General features: G+C 43.5%; 1 protein-coding gene across 7 annotated transcripts in view; it reads right to left on the bottom strand.

Annotated features, from left to right (window-relative positions):
• Trpm6 (transient receptor potential cation channel, subfamily M, member 6) overlaps positions 1–14,243 on the bottom strand; it is a 162,345-nt gene that overhangs the window by 49,091 nt on the left and 99,011 nt on the right. For all 7 annotated transcript variants that reach the window (NR_157571.1, XM_006526951.3, XM_017318152.1 and 4 more), the window contains 4 exons: positions 13,426–13,600; positions 13,112–13,226; positions 10,769–10,962; positions 5,326–5,458 (listed from right to left, as the gene is read on the bottom strand). Coding sequence is in view for 6 of the 7 variants with exons in the window: in XM_006526951.3 (XP_006527014.1) it covers positions 5,326–5,458; positions 10,769–10,962; positions 13,112–13,226; positions 13,426–13,600 (617 nt within the window). In the remaining variant the exon portion in view is untranslated. The remainder of the gene's footprint in view (positions 1–5,325; positions 5,459–10,768; positions 10,963–13,111; positions 13,227–13,425; positions 13,601–14,243) is intronic.

The raw sequence follows: 14,243 nt of genomic DNA, 5'->3' as shown, positions 1-14,243 counted from the left end.
ATGTGAACAAAGCATTTATGCACGTAAAATGAACCTTTGATGATGAGATTCCACTAAGAACAGCAAGGGAGGCTACCTAAGCAGTGATTTCATAGCTAATGTGGTCATCTGCAGTCAAGAAAAATAGTCCCATTCTTAATAGTGGCTGGGAGATGGAGAACCACTCAACTGGGAGGCGAGCACTCAGTTTGGCAGGACCTTCCCACCACAAAACTCAATTTCCTGCCTCTAGAACACACCTAAAGCATGGGATGCGCCTGACCTCTCACGCTGCTTTCTGAGACCGCTGCAGATAGGAACTTAACAAATAAAGCAGGTGCTGTTTCTCATTTCCATCATATTCTATATGAGCAGAAACCTTTCTGGCTAATTTTGTATAAAATCCAACATCTATAACTCACCAGTGGCTTAAAACATGCTCGCTGACCTTCTGAAACCCACAAAGTTCGAACTGGCAAGGGCAATGAGGGAAAGAGCACAAAGTATATGTATATTTCCTCCCAGATATGCCTAATTGGAACGTCTCCATCCAGTGCCCTGTTTCATCTAATTCAAAAACAGTACGGTCTGAGCAGCAGTAATGGAGACTCATTAAGTCCCATTAGCTGCAGACACATCGAATGGATACAATAGAATCCAGCCACTATTCACTGCAACAGGTGGCACGCCACAATAGAAACCTGTTAGACAAATAACCTGGCCGTCTGAAATGGGCCCTCTTGCTTTTTACAGAAACTCATTTTCGAAAACGCGGTGTCCTGTGAAGCATATTTTAATTATATCCCTAGACCACCGGCTGCATTAATTCAATGTAGCTCTTTCAGTCATTCTGACACATAAAACAAATTCTTAGTATTTCAGCTTCCTCTGTGTAAGGTCTGAGTGAAGGGAAGACAGGCCTCGTTGACTGTTTTACCTGTGGCCATTAGCCAAGATTCTTAAAAATTAGATAATACGAAACATAATTATAATCCGTCTGACGGACCCATCCATGGAGTGCTCTCTATGAGCCAAGCGTTACAGGATGGGTCTACTTCCCCTGTTTTCTCTCACCAGATGGCAGCTCTGTGAGGAAGGTGTGACTACTATTCCCTTCACAGGAAAAGGGTCGGGTCACGCATCCAATGTCACGTGGCTGGGCGGCAAGCCAGACGGTCTACATCCAACCCACCCCTGCAGCCATCCGTACCCCTCAGCAACTCATCTGGGATCCAAGCAAGTTTGCCTGGGGACTCCTGCTAGGAGGGCAAGCTCCCACAGCTGCTCACAGACGTTGTGCAATGAAGCCTCAGCCAGACGTGAATTTGCCAAAGTTAAAGCCACACAGTGGAATCGTGGTACGCATTGTGCAGGAGTTTCTGCAAGTCAAAGAAACTGTGGCATTTCCTAAATACTGTACAGCCAATGTCCCGAAACAGAAAAGATAAGACAGGCATCTTACTGCACAGACCAGAGAGAAAGAACATCTGGCAAGCTGCTCAGAGGACAGCTGAAGCAGATGTTCCCGCTCGATCCTTCACACGCTTTAGTTAGCACTTGCCCTCTGTCCACACCCCAAAGTCATTTCATTCTAGAAGGTAGATAGTGCCTTCTTTGGAGGCAGGCAAACATGCAATGGCTTCTATGATCCCCTCATATTCCCTCTTAAAAATCACTGCTCAGTTACCTCCGTAGCACCCCTCCTTTACGGGCTCCCCCAAAATGACCTCAACAATGATGACAATATAAAATCGTTCTAGTAAGAAAATATATTATAACTGGAAGAAATTCTGGTAGGAATTCAGAGCCACATTCAAAACCCCTTAGAATTATCCATAGTTTTCAGAAGTCATCTAACCCCTTAACGACTATCCTCCCCTCAGGGCTAAGAGAAATGAAGTTACATGGAGGTCAGGGGACTGAACCTATTATGAGCATCTCCACTGAAGTGTTTATTTCTAAGTCTCTGACTCTTGAGTTCGCAAGTCCAAGAGAATGACACATTAAGAGCGAGAGAACCAAAGGTCTTGGGACCAACACCACCAAAGTGCTTGCTGTGATCCCTGGCATCCGGGTTCTCCCTCAGTACGGCCTTGGCTTCTGATTACTGCGCAATGTGCAACCCTACCTGCACACCCTGAATAGGGCCTCACCTTTCCAGTCTTCTCCATAAGTCGCTCCTTTTTCTGTCCAATGTTTTACAGCCGTTGGCACCACAACTGTCCGGCACTAGCATCCTTCCCTCTACTTCTCTCCTGGAATTGGCAACTGACTCCCACAGACCCTCTTGACAGAAGGCACCTCCTGCTCCAGTTCTAAGATGCCACAGGGTTTCAGATTCATTTGTTCCAAGCCTCATGAACACATGTGGCTAACTGTGTCACATGAATCCCACCACCAACAAATATGAGCCTGGTAGCTTTCTCCACACCTTTTTACACTGTCTCCCAGTGGTGCCATTTTCCCTGATGGCTTCACCCATGTGTACATATCTGAGAGGCAACCTAGGTTCCATCCTTCCCTTCAGCTCCATCCAATCCCTACCATACTTCATGAATTGCCCTTTTGTTCCATCCTACTGCCACAGCCATGGCTACACCTTCTCTCACCTGGCATCCCTGGTCTCCAACGGACTCCTTAAATTCACACTTATATCTTCCAGGCTGATAGGTCTATCCATACCACAGAGCGCAGACTCCTTCCTTAGCATAGGTGGAATGAGCAGCTCTCCACAACCTTGCCTTAATTCATCAGTGGGAGATGCTCTGACCATATTACATCTCCTTCCAGGTCTTAAAGGGAAACTGTACTTATGATCATCAACGTTTCATAATTTGACAGTGTTTTGAGTTACCTTGGAAACATATCTCTTGGTTTACCTATGAGAATGTTTCCAGGGAATTTTAACAATAGAAAGTTCCATTATGGATGTTGGTGGCACCATCCATGGGTGGAAGTCCCAGACTGAAGTAAAAAGGAGAAACCAAGTTGAGCACTAGCATTGTCTCACTCTGCTTCCTGACTGTGAATTCCACGTGACTAACTCCGTTCCCCCTCCTCTTTCCATGATTTCCCTTCTGTGATGGAGTAGACCCTCAAACTGCAAGCCAAAATAGATCCTTCATCCCTTAAGTTGTTCCTTCCTCAGGATTTTGTCATTCCAATGAAAAGTAACAAATACAGTATTTCAAAAGAAATTTTACTCCAAATATCTGGGACCTATTTGTCCAACTAAGTTTCATTAACCTGTCTACCCTTGGCTCCATTATGCACATTGATTCATATAACTCTAAAAGATTGATCTGTGTTCACATCTATGCCATAAATACAAAAACAAAAAAAAAACTAATGTTCAAAGCAGTGCAAGAACACTTCCCAAGAGCATATAGTTAAAGGAATAGAAGCAGAGATGAGCTGTGGTTCTGTCAGCTCCTAAGAGAAGCACACACATCCTACAGAGCCCAGAGCCCAGAAGGCCCACAGTGTTGTATAAGCACAGCTGTCAAGAAACGGAATATGCAAGAGAAAGAAAGTAGATATGGCAATGGTCTAAAGATATTTTTGAGATAAATTCCAATTTTATGGGTCTATAATCACCATTTGATATTCATCATTTTCTCAAATATTAAATTTGATCTGAAGTTCCACCAGCTACCTAAACACATATTGACAGAAATATATTATCAACAGAAAAATACAGAATTTCATAAATATGAAATGTCTACTATAAGAAAGTTCCTATTGTAAATCTATTTTAAGTGAAGTTTCTACTGTAAGAAAGTTCCTATTGTAAGTCTATTTTAAGTGAAGTTGGGTTTAAGAAATCACATCTATCTATCTGATTTTGGGGCATCAGAAAAAAACATATATAATTAAACATTCTATAGTCAGTCTCATGTATATTCAAAAGTGAAGAGATATATTTAACTTGTGTCAATTTGCTTCTACTTGCAAGAACAATTCTGTTTTTAAAAGTGCAAAAGACCGTGTGCACGGTCCATACTGTAACTCAACGCTGTACATGTGAAATTATTACATTAACGCACCCACTAGGTTTCCTGACACATTCCCTTTCTCCAACACATCTGTCCTCTTCCCCCAAACTTCTGAATGGCTTTCCTACACCGCCCCCTTTCAGAAAGTTCAAGAACGGCAAGCCCCTTCAGCCACAGCCTTACCTCAAGCCCCTGTGTGCTCATGTCTCTACACTTATGAAGCCGGTCCTCTGCCCAGTTTCTATCCTGGCTTCGTGGAGTAAAACCCAGGCAGACCATTTCCAACACCACACAAATTTCTGTTGTCATCTCTATACACAACAATGACAGCTCTTTGTGTCCCCATGCCCCATCTCTGTCCCTTCGCTGTCAGCCCGCTCACCTAAGCTGTTTACTGCTGCTGCCTCAAGCTCTCCTGTTCTCTCCCCCAGAGCAGTGAAGGCATCTCCATCCCCACCACCAGCAAATGTCAACCAGGGCCTGCTAGAGAAGTCCACCCTCTCAGCTGCCTTCCCTGTGCTGGATCTCCAGCTGCTGCTGGACTAGCACACAACCTATGGGTGTCATTCTCTGAGAACATCGCTCTGCCATGTCACGTCCTGGCTATCCTAGAACTTGCTCTGTAAATCAGGCTGGATCTCAGAGAGATCTGCCTGCCTCTGCCTCTCCTGCCTCCTGCCTCCCGCCTCCCTCCTCCTCCCACCTCCTCCCGCCTCCTCCGCCTCCTCCCGCCTCCTCCTGCCTCCTGCCTCCTGCCTCCTGCCTCCTGCCTCCTGCCTCCTGCCTCCTGCCTCCTGCCTCCTGCCTCCTGCCTCCTGCCTCCTGCCTCCTGCCTCCTGCCTCCTGCCTCCTGCCTCCTGCCTCCTGCCTCTGCCTGCCCCTCCTGCCTCCTCCTGCCTCCTCCTGCCTCCTCCTGCCTCCTGCCCCTGCCTCTGCCTCTGCAGGGCTTGGATTAAAAGTGTGCACCTCTATGTGCAGTTCCTCATAGCTTTTGTTTTTTACTGACCAACATTAATGTATAGGTTTCCTCTGTCAGCTTACTTGAATATCCTGTCTTTTCTACTCCTTCATTTCCCTAAACCTTTCCATATACAAACGCTGGAATGTAAAGCCATCAGAAAGGAATTCTTGATTCCTAGTCACCACTTATCCCTTGGAATGCAAAGACTGTCTAGAATATAGTGACGTCCAATAAATAGATGGTGATTGCATAAACCTTATTGCGATACATGCTTCAAATTGAGCAGAACTCAAACCTATGGGGTTTGAAAGTAGGTCTATCTATTCTTTTACACATTTTAGGACGATCCTGATCTGGTAGCAGTTTAGGGATTAAAGAGATATTCTTTACCTTTCTGATGTCATTCGAATTTGTTCCTCAAAACTACAATTCAGACCTTCCGTCTTCTCGTGGAAATATTTTTCCACACACTGCTCTTCAAAATCATGAAGCTTTTTCAAGTCATCCTTAGTGAGATAGAGCTCTGTGGAAATAAGCATGACACATATGAAAGCCATTCTTGGAGAGCTGAGATGTAGTGTGTTTTTTTGCAGACATGGATTGTGTTCCCAGTGGCCCAGAGCTGAAGCTTCATCTACAGGTGAGGGTTAAATGGTGGGACCTTGGGGTGGTTGGATTGATGAAATGGTCACATCAAGCTTAGCCACTGCTAGCTAGCTATTCTCCCTCTCTCCTTCCTCACCCCTTCTCCTCACTTCCCTACACTACAGAAACCCATCCACCATGTTTTGATGTAACTCGAAGGCCATCACAAGAAGCTGATCAGAGGGAGACTACAGTCTTGAAATTCCAGCCTCCAAATACAGTAGAACCTTGAATGACAAAGCCACAGAACCAATGTGCTCACTTAGAAATCTGTATATTTATTAAACTTTGGTTTTCCAAAGACCTCTGTTAGCTAGACACTGTAGCAATAACAGAGGAGGTCAAGATGTCTTTACATGTATTATATGTGGTGAAATTGTGAGAAATCACTTTTTACCTTTGTTTAATTAGAAAATGGAGGGAGCTGGAGTTAGAGTTTAGTCTATAAATCACTTGCCATGCAAGCACGGAGACTGGAGCTTGACTTCCAGAACCCACATAAAATGATTTGATGTGGTGTGGGAGTAGCCCAGCACCAGGGAGGCAGACAGTGATGAGCATCCCAGGGCATTGGAGGCTGATGAACTGCTCATAGAGGCACCCTCAGAAGGTGGCTATGAAGTGTCCCAGTACTGCTACACTCCATACGGTGCGGTTGCAGTTTAATACTATATATTTATTTCCTTACACTTCTCTTGCCTGGAAGGGGTATTATTATGCTCTGTGATCATGATTCTGGCGAATTTTATGATTCTAAATGATAAAATATATTCTTGTCTATGCGATCACGAAATACATGAGGCTAGGTACTTAATAAAAGAGGCTTTCAATTGACCTTGGCATGAGCACGTTTTAACTCCTAATACATTTATAGAAGACTTGTGTATAGATTTCATTCTATGTTCTCATAGCATATCTAATTTTTTTCTGTGTGCATTTGTGTGCGTGTGTATTCATAGAGAAGATGAATATATAAGAGGGCACGTGTGTGCACATGTAGGCAAATGGCAGAGGTTGATAGTCTGGTGGTATCTCTGAAGTCCAGGTCTGTGAGAACACAGAACACGTCAACTAGTCTGCACTGAATGGCAGGAGTCCAAGCTATCTGCCTTGCTCTGCCTTCCCGGTGCTAGAATTAAAAGAATGCACCAGCATCCATGCCACTGTACGTGGGTTCTGAGACTCGAACTCAGGTCCTCATGCGTGCACAGAAAGCACTTTATAGACTATCATTCTAGCACCCTTTTTTTTCTTAATTTTTCTCAGATTTCTAGTTTAGATAGTTGGTATTTGAAATATTTTTGTTTCCTTCACTTTTGTCTGTTTTAAATTTATTTTATTGCATTGTTTGTTTGTTTGTTTGTTTGTTTGATGAGCCAGTCTCACTACGTAGCTCAGGCTGGCCTCAAACCTGTAGATATCCTCTCCTCCACCTCTCCATGTCTGGGATCACAGATGGGTGTCACAATGCCCAGCATGGTCTTTGTTTATTAATTATTATAACTCTTCAAAAGCGAAATTCTCCTATAAATGTATTTCTAGTTAAGACTTGCTTATTCAATGGTCAATTGCAAACCTCTTTTCTTAAGTACCTAGCCTCGTGTATTTTGTGATAGCAGTGTGATGTGTGCAAATGGCTTTTCTCCCAGTTGGACTAACAGGAAGGGTAGCTTATGGGACAGACATCCCAGCCTGTCACACTATGCTCCCTGAAAAGCAGTAGTACAAACATCTAAGAATACCAGATAACTCTTTCTTCTTCCTTCTTTAAAAAATGGTGAACATGGTGGACAGGCAGAAGCCTTCTTTTCAATATTTGAATAGTGTGCCATGTTTTCCTGTGTTAAACAAACTTCTCTATATTTATATGCAGCTGGAGAAAGAACACCGTTGTCTTTTTTCCCTGTTGCCTGCTTTAGCTATTAAAAGAGCGATAGGTAATCTACAGATGAAAATCGAATTTACAGGGGGCAGTGTGGGCTGATGCCATTGCAGCCGGTGTGAGGAAGTCCTGCCTCCTCAGCCTGAGCATGGACTGGGTGGCCCTCTTTCTTTCTGAGAACTACCAGCCAATAGTCAGTCAACACTGCACCCTTCCCGGAGTAACTAACTCTTTAAAGGACACCTCTCCTTGTGGTGCCAAGGCCAATGCAGGCTTTTATCAAACCCCAGCATTCAGATTTATACACTGCCCTGGTTCTCAGGGAATGGAACCAGAAATCACATTTAAGTGTGTTTCTAATATAGGAAATATCAAGAGGGCGTGATGTTGCTAAAGGAACAAACAGAAAATTCCTTCATAAGTGTCTTCACATAAGTAAGGAGGAAAATTAAATATTACTTCATAATTTACTAAAGCAATAGTTTCATTATTCTCCAATTAAACAACCAACGAGAAATTAGTTTTAAATTGAAAATGTGTGTAGTAATAAAAATTGTGTCACAACTAAAGCAAACAATATTTTGTGATTTATATGGCGTGAAGGAACCTTTTCGACATTAGAAAATAATGATAATCTCGCACAGCCCCCATTTTTGATGTCCTATAAGCATGAAGTTTTTCAGGACCAGGATGTCCACCCGCGCCACCAGCAGCAAATCTGCCCCCAAATTCCCAAAGGGAGCCAGCAACAGGTGCTGCTTGGAGTATGCAGTTCCTAAAACTATCCACGAGGTGGCACTGCTGCCCCATCTGTTGTCTACTCTACCTGGGAAAGGAAGCCCAGAGAATGTTTTAGAACTATGGGTGAACTTGCCTTGGTGCAAAAGCTTTGAATCCAGCACTCCAGTAGTTAACAGATGTAAAGGGAAAATCTCAGGACGCCACAACACCAAGTTCTCAGCACAGAAGGACAAGAAAGACAGAAGGCAGGGAATGAAAAGCAAAAGACAGGAGATAGAGAATGAAGGAGAAGGAAACAAGGAAGAGGGGGGACAGGTTTGTTTAATTACCAAAAACGCAAAGATTCGTAATATTTTCCTCAGGAGAAAAATACTAAAGTAATATCTCTTTGAAGTATGTTGTGTTGGGTGTTTTTTTTTTTTTTTTTTTTAAATCTAAGTGGCTGACTTGAATTTCAAAAAAAGAAAAAAGAAAGAAAGAAAAGTAATGACATCAACTTTGGCCTGGGATTATGTGGTCTCCATATACTTTGATCTTTGGTACTATGTTTTTTGTTCGTTTGGTTGGTTGGGGTTTTTTGTTTTGTTTTGTTTTCTTTCTTTTGTTTTTTGTTTGTTTGTTTTTTGTTTTTGTTTTTAGAGACAGGGTTTCTCTGTGTAGCCCTGGTTGTCCTGGAACTCACTCTGTAGACCAGGCTGGCCTCGAACTCAGAAATCCGCCTGCCTCTGCCTTCCAAGTGCTGGGATTAAAGGCGTGTGCCACCACTGCCCAGCCAGTACTATGTTTTTATGCGGAGACTCTTAGCACTGACAATTACACAATCGAAATCTATAGAAATTGAAGACCCTTAAGTATCCTTAAGTATCAAAAATCCAATCCAGATTAAATTCTTTATAAAATACACCACACACGCCCATCTCAACGTTGTGCAAATTAGCTTTGTCTTTAATAAATGGATACTTGAGGGTTTTCTAAATTTTATTGTGTATAGATACTTTGCATGCTTGTGTGTCTGTGTCCCACTGAGGCTGTAAGAGGTGTGAGACCCCTTAGACCTGGAGTTACAGATGGTTACGAGCTGCCACATGGGTGCTGGGCGTCATGCTCGCTAGGGTCCTCAGAGGGCAACCAGTGCTGCCATCTCTACACCCACCACCCCCTGGATTACTTTTATATCAATGGCTATGTGATCTGCTATCAGCTAATTCATGTGCACCTTATAAAGTTCTACAGGCCTTAGGGCCAACCTGGGGGATAAAACAAGTAAGCATCCTTGAATAAAACAGAACAGGAGCGCACATTTCCAGCTGTCTGTGCTTCACACTGCTTTTCCGAAAATAAGAAGCATCCTTTTTGTGCCCTCGTCTGATCTTAGGTGGTTAAGAGACCAGAGCTCTGATTCCAGTTTATCCGCTAGGCAAAGCTCGCTTCTCTGTTTCCCTGGATCCGAGACCCTTTGAATCACCTGTCTACACAGCAGGGCAATAAGCGAGGGTCAGGTGATTCTGCTAAGAGATACCCAGAGGAGTTCCCAGGTCAGCAGAGAAAACACAGGTTTTCTTGAAGTTCTAAAACCTTCACACATTCACGACATTGTCTCCCTGGCTCTGTTTCAGCATACCATTTAACTGTAAACGTATTTTTTTATTCTTCTGAAGTAATTGTTGTCTCAGAGGCTCATCACCTCAGTCTGCTAACAGAGGCCTAGTCCTGGACGCTTCCAGCCTCTGACAATCTTACTTTCTCAGCCTCGGAGACTTGTTCCTGAATAAGCTCACCCTGTCTAGGTCTCGATGGCCTGTTTCAGCTCAGCTGTTTCAGCTCAAATGCCTCTCCAAGCTGACTTATTCAATCTGGCTTCTCTCTTAGCCTCTGACTTTTTGTTCTGCTTGGCCTCATACTAACTTTGACAATATGTTCTAATCTTCTGGCTCCTTCTCATTCTCTGGCGGATTCTGTCTTCACCTGTGTCTAGCTTGTTCTCTTTGCAACCTGACTCTCTACAACTGCCCTGGTAAAACTGCCTTTTCCTCCTTCTCCTCTTCCTCCTCCTCCTCCTTCTTCTATCTCTCTGTCTGTCTCTGTCTCTCTCTCTCCATTCCCCACTACTCTTTTACATAGCTTACTTTTCCTCTCTCTTTTCATGAAAGTTGAACATATCCTATTCCATCAAATCTTTCTGGCTTTGTCTGATACTCAACTAGGCATCACTTTCAACGTGAGTGCTTCCTTCTACAAGCTAACTTTACCTTCACTGTTTGAGATTCAAGGTGTATACTAAGGACTGAGTCACACCACAACTAGAAACAGGTATTTTCAGGTAATTACAAAATCTTGGGGTTCACAGTGTGATCAAATATCCTGCGACATTTAACAGAGGCAAAAATAATCATGAGACCCCAGACAAAGGTGAGGGCTTGCAGCCAGTGTGTTCTCAGGACCTTCATGTGGGGACCTCACTAGAATTGCCAGTCTCCAGTGCCCCCACCCTTTATTCTCTTCCCTCCTTTATTCCCAGTGTCTGCCCTTTTCCTTCCTCCCTTCTGTTCCTCCAGAGAAACTTACTTAGCCCTCCGTCCCCCTCTTCCTGGTCCTGTGGGGCTGGGCGACAGCACAGACCTCGGAGGAGGAGACACAGGTGATTCAGCAGGATAAAGGGAGGAGGCAGCCAGGGCTTCTGGTGGTAGGTCATGATGTAGCGATAGCGGTTGTATTTCCAGAGCTTGTTCGAGATGGATTTTATATCTAAGTAAATGTTGCTGTAGGTGGAAGAAAGAGAGACAGAGAGAGAGAGAACATTTTAATATGGGATCCAAAATGTGACAGTTAGACCCTTTCTTCCAACTCGTCTGATTGGTTAACAGATAATCAGCAGCAGTTAGCCAATAACTATTATCCACTTAGGATTTTTTATTCCATCAAATAAAATACAGTAACCACTTTTTACAACAACAACAAAAAAATGTTCATTGGAACAGTGAAAAAATGCAGACACTGAAATCAGATATTAGGAAAATGGCAATATTTTAGGCAGAAAACAGAAACTGCCCTGTTGTGCTGTGTAAGGGGGCACCTTTGCCTCTCCTATGTGAAGCTCTCTTCCAGAATGTAACTCATCCTTTGCTGTAAACAAGTCTGATGCTCCCATGTGCTATTGACCTTATAAAGATATCCTTCACATGCCAAAAGCAGGAACTGATGAAATAATTCTAGCTAAAATATCTCAACAGAATCGTCTGAAGGAAGAAGACGTAGGAGAGAAGAATCGATCCTTCCTTAAGTTCGCCAATTCGCGGAGCTTCCAGAGGGAACTTGATAAATTATTCACATTAACTTTATAGTGAAAGTAGCCTCTTGTTGGTCATCACTCTGGGTTTTCTCTTAAATTACATCAGTTTTAAAGGAAGCCAATGAACACGGACACTAAAGAATTGCAAATGGAAATTTTACTAGGTGGTGGAGTGCTTCAAAACAGCATATTGCCCTGAACTGTGTATATATTTAACACTGGTAGCAAGCCCAATGGAATACTACTTAGGTTGTTTTAAAGTAAGTTTCTTCAGAAGAAAAAAAATGGTAGAGTATAAATCTGAACAAAATTTAGCCAATAAAAAAATTGTCAAGCAAAACCTGACCAGTAATAAGGAGGAGGAGCCACAACTATCCTTGAAAGAATTGGGTGAGGATAAGACAGAGAAAGGCATGTCCCAGGGCCTGTGAAGTGGCAGGCTGACACATGGCTGGGTTAGAACCCTGATTCCCAGAGTGTGAAAACTCTCAGAGTCAACATCACCTGGGTACACAGGGACATTCTTGAACTCTATCCCAGCATCTCCAGGGCACATGAGGTCAAGCACATTCTTGGGCTCTATCGCAACACCATTGGATGGGAAACTACAAGAGGGCGGGGTCATTAGTCTGCACTTCTGCAGGCTCTCATGTGTCTTCGAGTCACAGGTGACTTCTGCCTGTCCACCAGCAGGGAGTGACATTCACAAAGTATTTCAAGGTCTTTAATGGTAAGAACTCTAGCTTCAATGCCCCCCCCCCCAGATAAGTAATCAGATCTGGGGTCACCATGCCTGTTTGTTCCTCAAAGTGTGGGTCTCTATATTGAGTGTTGGGGAAGGAAGGGGAAGAGACAGAAGGAAAGGAATGCAGGGGAAGAAAAAGGAAGAGGAGAAAAGAGAGGAGAGGAGAGGAGAGGAGAGGAGAGGGGAGGGGAAGGGCGAGGAGAGAAGAGAAAGGACTATAGGTTGGACTTCCCAGCGATGCTCTTCCCTGGAGGTTTTGGAAAGCCTGGAAAAGGATCAATTCTATAATGAGAAGGGGCAGTTCAAGAGTTTGCCCTGGGAGGGTCACAGGATCAATAAGGCTGGAGTGCCAGTGAAGCAGGCTCTATAAATAGGATTTCCCAGATATACAGAATAAGAACAAGAACAGGAAAATATACAGATATAGGAAAAGGCCAAAGCTCTAGGCCTAAGATCTTTTTTAGTGTAAAATGGAGACACTGAGCCAGAAAGGGAGAGGGGGAAGAGGAAGCTAACTGTGAGGGAGAAGGAAGAAAGTGGGACAGACAAGGGAAACTGAAAAAGCACACATCGAATCCTTAGTGGGCTGTCAACTCCAACCCTCCCATTCTGCAGAACTCCAACTATGCAGTAACAGCTTGAATCTCCTCTCGTTGTGTGTGCTTCAGTTGTGACTTCTGCAATGTTGCTGCCTATGAGTTTGACTTCTTTCCTACCAATAGTTTCACACCCTTGCTTTAAAGCCACAGCAATCAAACATGGAACACACGTAAGGACAAAAGGTCACATACCCAACACGCGTGGGAATATACTCAATATAGCTGCTCCCCTGTTTTGGTAAATAAAATAATTGTATTTCATCAAAGTTACCTACTTGAAACAGGCAATCAGAAGGTTCACCATGATGATGTATTGCACAAAGAGGTAGACAGCTTGCAGGAATGGAGTCAGGAAAGAACCCGGAGGGCAAGAAGTCTCATTTGAACAAACTACAAAGAAAGAATTTAAAAGTGAGAGGAGATAAGCCACAGCCCTGGGGATCTCTGCAAATATTTGACCCCTTAACATCCGAGAATACCACAAACTTTTCACATTGAAAGGATTCTTGTGACTGCTTTCCGGATTTGCTTTTATTCTGAGTATCTCCATGGGTTCTGATTCTGAGTGAAGGCAAAACCTCATATGTACCATCTATATCTGAAGCATAGACTTCTCCATACATCATCCAATACGGCTCAAAGACGATGTCACGAGCCAGGCGCCATGAAGGAGGCTCCTTCGGTGAGAGGATAGCTTTGCGCGCCACGCCAAAGCTCAGCAGGACAATGGCCATGATGATCACAATGTAGAACATGTTTGCTGCCTGCAAAACAGCACAGCACAACAACACAAATTTGAATTTATCACAAATCAAGCCCTCGCGGTCATCAGCACAGACGCCTTCTGTAAGCAGCAATCAAACTAGCACCCAAAGTTGGCCAATGACATCAAAGATTTAATTAGAAAAACTTTAAAAGGATAATGGTATATTCAAATTATTCTACTACATGTTCCCAGGATTCCCTCACAGATTTATGAGGTGTCTTAAAAATTGATTATACCAGTTTCCTCCTATGTTTTCAAATACAGCAACACAACTCACTTGTTCACCATGGCAGACTAAGAAGTCACCAATATTTCCACTCTCTCCACATTTCTTATCTTATTGAGTGGTAGCTACAAGATTCAAGTAGCCAACGGGCTAAAGAATGACAGCAATAACCTGGCCTGAGCTGCTAAACCCTGCTGGACTTTGTCACTCTTCTTGTTGCCAAAGAAGACTCAGGAAGGGGCTATGTTGCATGGGTATGCCACACAAATGGGCAATTCTGCATTCTGGAGTCAGTACTTAGAGAACTCTAGCTTCTGGGAGAAGGAACTTGTGCCTAACCACTGAGGTGCACTGGTTGTCTAACCTCTAATAAATATGACATTTTTAAAATCAAATGATGCCTGTATGGTCTAAG

Source organism: Mus musculus, chromosome 19, assembly GCF_000001635.26.
Source record: "Mus musculus strain C57BL/6J chromosome 19, GRCm38.p6 C57BL/6J".
In the NCBI taxonomy this organism is placed as follows: domain Eukaryota; kingdom Metazoa; phylum Chordata; class Mammalia; order Rodentia; family Muridae; genus Mus; species Mus musculus.
This window is presented reverse-complemented; position numbering and strand designations above follow the sequence as displayed.